The sequence below is a fragment of the Phaethon lepturus genome, unplaced genomic scaffold (genome assembly GCF_000687285.1).
Source record: "Phaethon lepturus isolate BGI_N335 unplaced genomic scaffold, ASM68728v1 scaffold2143, whole genome shotgun sequence".
Taxonomy (NCBI): domain Eukaryota; kingdom Metazoa; phylum Chordata; class Aves; order Phaethontiformes; family Phaethontidae; genus Phaethon; species Phaethon lepturus.
Genome location: NW_010528203.1, coordinates 63591 through 66771, shown reverse-complemented (window position 1 = coordinate 66771; position 3181 = coordinate 63591). Strand labels below are relative to the sequence as shown.

Sequence of the window (3181 nt, the reverse complement as noted above, 5' to 3'; positions counted from 1 at the left end):
AAGTCTAAATTCAGATTATCTCTCTAACAATAGCTTGTTTGAGCAAAACAGTTAGATTTGTAGTCTTCATCTCTTCACTACTATTGTTCAGTTTATTGATCAAATACTGTGCATTGTAACATATCTACTGAAAATGTAACAATCATTATTGTAATGGAAAATAGGACTGATCCTCAGCCTCTTCTCTCAGGTTCAGGACTACCTTGAATTTACCTGGAAGTGAATGCTTGAGCCTGATCCCACAGGATTTTCTCAGACAAACTACAAATTAAACCAATTTGCATTGTGCCTATGTAACCCTGCTGCAGGATTAAGCCCTTGTGCAGTTTTAGCAGTGTCCCCAGCAGTGTAGAGGGGCTAACAATATTAGGATTGCTTATTCAGCCAATGCTTGAGAGCATAGTGGCTATTCAGGCCAACAGCTTGAGTAAAATCAACAGAACTGCTGGTACAACTGTTCAAAACTCACATGAGTAAGAATTACAGTATTAGGCCCTTTCTTTCCATAGTCTATTATCAGTAAGTGCTGCAGACGGAAAAACAGTGAAATAGGGAGATACACAGAACATGGCAACAACTGTGAGGAGATGGGAAAATAAAACTTACATTTAAGAGGTTTGACTATTCCATGCAAGCTGCAAGACACATTTAAAGATGTTCCCCTGTGACTAACTTTTACTTTAAAGGTAACAGCTGTATAGTATTTCAACATATATTTTTTTATGTTCCAAGATTCTGTTTCTTAAGTGAAGTGAATCACTGACAGTCTACAGGACTGTTTCTTTAAACTCAGCAAAACCATACAAAGTGCAGGGAATTTTAAGCACTTTGGTAATGTTTGTATTTTAAAGCACTTGTAATGGATTGCAGGTGTACCCAATGTCAGCTTGCATGCAAATTTTGATTTAGTTTCCTGAACAAAAATAAACTACATTGAAAATATTGTTAATCTTCAAATGAAATCTTATATCCAGTCAAAACATAGTGCACTGAAAATGAATTTCCATAACCATATTCTTATTACAATTATTATATTTTTCTGGACACTTTATTCTTACTGGCTCCTCATCTCCCTGCACTTGACACTGATCAGGAATGTACAGAACTTAAGGAGCCTATATTACTGCTAATTCATAATAAAAAGCAATAGAATGCATCAATGGTTTTAGGTTATCCCTGCTGTGAGCTAACATATTTCTTTTTATAGGGATTTAAGGGAGAACTACTGCCGAAATCCAGACGGATCTGAATCACCCTGGTGTTTTACCACTGACCCAAACATCCGGATTGGTTATTGCTCCCAGATTCCGAAGTGTGATGTATCAAATGAACAAGGTAACAGAAGGAAGGGCGATAATGTGATTTTAAGTGAATGCTGTCTTGTTCCAAACAGCAGATAGGCAGGCTTGAAAACCAGAGAAGCTGGTCTCAGTACATCTGCATTACACCTGCGTAGTTCCACTTCGGCTTTATTTGCATACTTGGGATTCATCATGGTTGAAATGAGATTCATTTCTCAGTTCATGTTTCAGTTCCAGCAGGGAAAAACTGCAGCAAAGATTTCTTTTGTACCTGATTTTAGACAAGGTGAATATGTGTGCCATTTTATATTAGCTGAAGATCTGCTCCACTGTCTTACCTTTCTTAATTGGAAAAGCCTTTTTCCAGAGCTGAGATTACTTCCTTGGTTCACATTCTTTTTATAATTTCAATGAGACCACCAAATGTGATCTTTTTATTTCTTTTTTTTTCGTATACCCCCTTGACTAAAAGATGTTGAGCTAAAAAATACATGTGGGACTTCCCATATAACCTCTTAGCTTCAAGTTGTTACCTCTGCCTGTTAAGTCCCCTGTGAGTCTTCGGGCAAATGTTGTTTTGTCCATGAGAACTGATGTTGATCATAGCATAAACTGAGGTTTAGACCTCAGACCTACAACCCTACATCAGGCTGTATTAAGATCTCCATCTTTAAATTTTAGCTATTTTTTCTCTTAAAATTTGAAAGAGTTGCAGTTGCAGTTCTGTTAGAGCACGGATTAAACTTTGACTTTCATTCTGTGTTTTCTGTGAAGTATCAATTATCAATAAGTAAAAATGATTATGAAATAAAATGTTTTATACAAAAAGTCTTTACAGTAGTGATCAGTTTAAACAATCCTCTTGAACAGTCTCAGAAAGGCTTGTGATAAAAGCTTATGAATTAAACATGACTTCTGCTGGAGTGAACAGGCAAGTTTTTGAATTACATGAAAATTAAAGTCATGTCAATTTTTTTATTTTGCCAAAGTAGAACTTAAATCTAGAATTATATACTGTTGCCAGTATCCAGAATCTATGCAAAGGTAAGTTGTTTCAAATAGGCTTGAGTGCCTGTTTGTTGAGAACGGAGTACTAAGGGGGCATTTTTGTTTTGCTCTGTATAAAACAGCTCCTGACAACTTTTAGAATATTCTGTGTGACCCTTCTAAATTAACCATAAACTAACTATTTATGAAATAAATTTTCCCAGTTTATCTAAGTCAAAGAAAATTTAAAATGCTACTGTGTTGAGAATGAAGGCCTCAAGCAGGAGATTATGTATCTAAATTTGAAAACTTTCTCCCATTTTCTTTATGATTTGATTTATACGGTTGTCTGATTTATATTGTATCGTGTTTGCTAAATATAACACTTGACTTTAACCACTTGGATTACTGGTGGAAAGGAAGAGTTTTCTTTTCAATGTTGCACAATCACCCTCCATTTCTTTTTGTCTCAACGTTCTTATTCAGATTGTTATCGTGGCAATGGCAAGAGTTACATGGGGAATCTATCCAAGACAAGATTTGGGCTAACTTGCTCCACATGGGACAAGAATATTGAAGACTTACGTAGGTGTGTACATACAAAACAGAAAGAGATGGTTCAGTGAGTCCTGAATAAATACTGCCTCCAGATGGCATCTCTTTTTCTTCTACAGTGATTCTAAAATAGCCCCTTATGCCCTGGAGCTTTAGTATCTTTTTTTACTTTTTTTTTTACTTTTTTTTTTTTTTCTTTCGGTGTTTAAATATATTACGCAACATGTCTTTGTGAAGGCTAACCACTAATTGCAGGCTTTGGGACGTTTCTTAGTGTTTAGTTTACTGGCCTGATTTACCCCGTCTTTGTCCTTGAAAGTTTTGTTCAATGAGAGGAC

General features: G+C 35.7%; 1 protein-coding gene across 1 annotated transcript in view; it reads left to right on the top strand.

Moving 5' to 3' along the window:
* Positions 1-1207: 1207 nt before the first annotated feature.
* Positions 1208-3181, top strand: part of LOC104618081 (hepatocyte growth factor-like) — a gene marked incomplete at its 5' end in the record, with an annotated part of 17005 nt that continues 15031 nt past the window's right edge. The window contains 2 exons of the mRNA XM_010283588.1: positions 1208-1335; positions 2775-2877. Coding sequence (XP_010281890.1) covers positions 1208-1335; positions 2775-2877 — 231 coding nt within the window. The remainder of the gene's footprint in view (positions 1336-2774; positions 2878-3181) is intronic.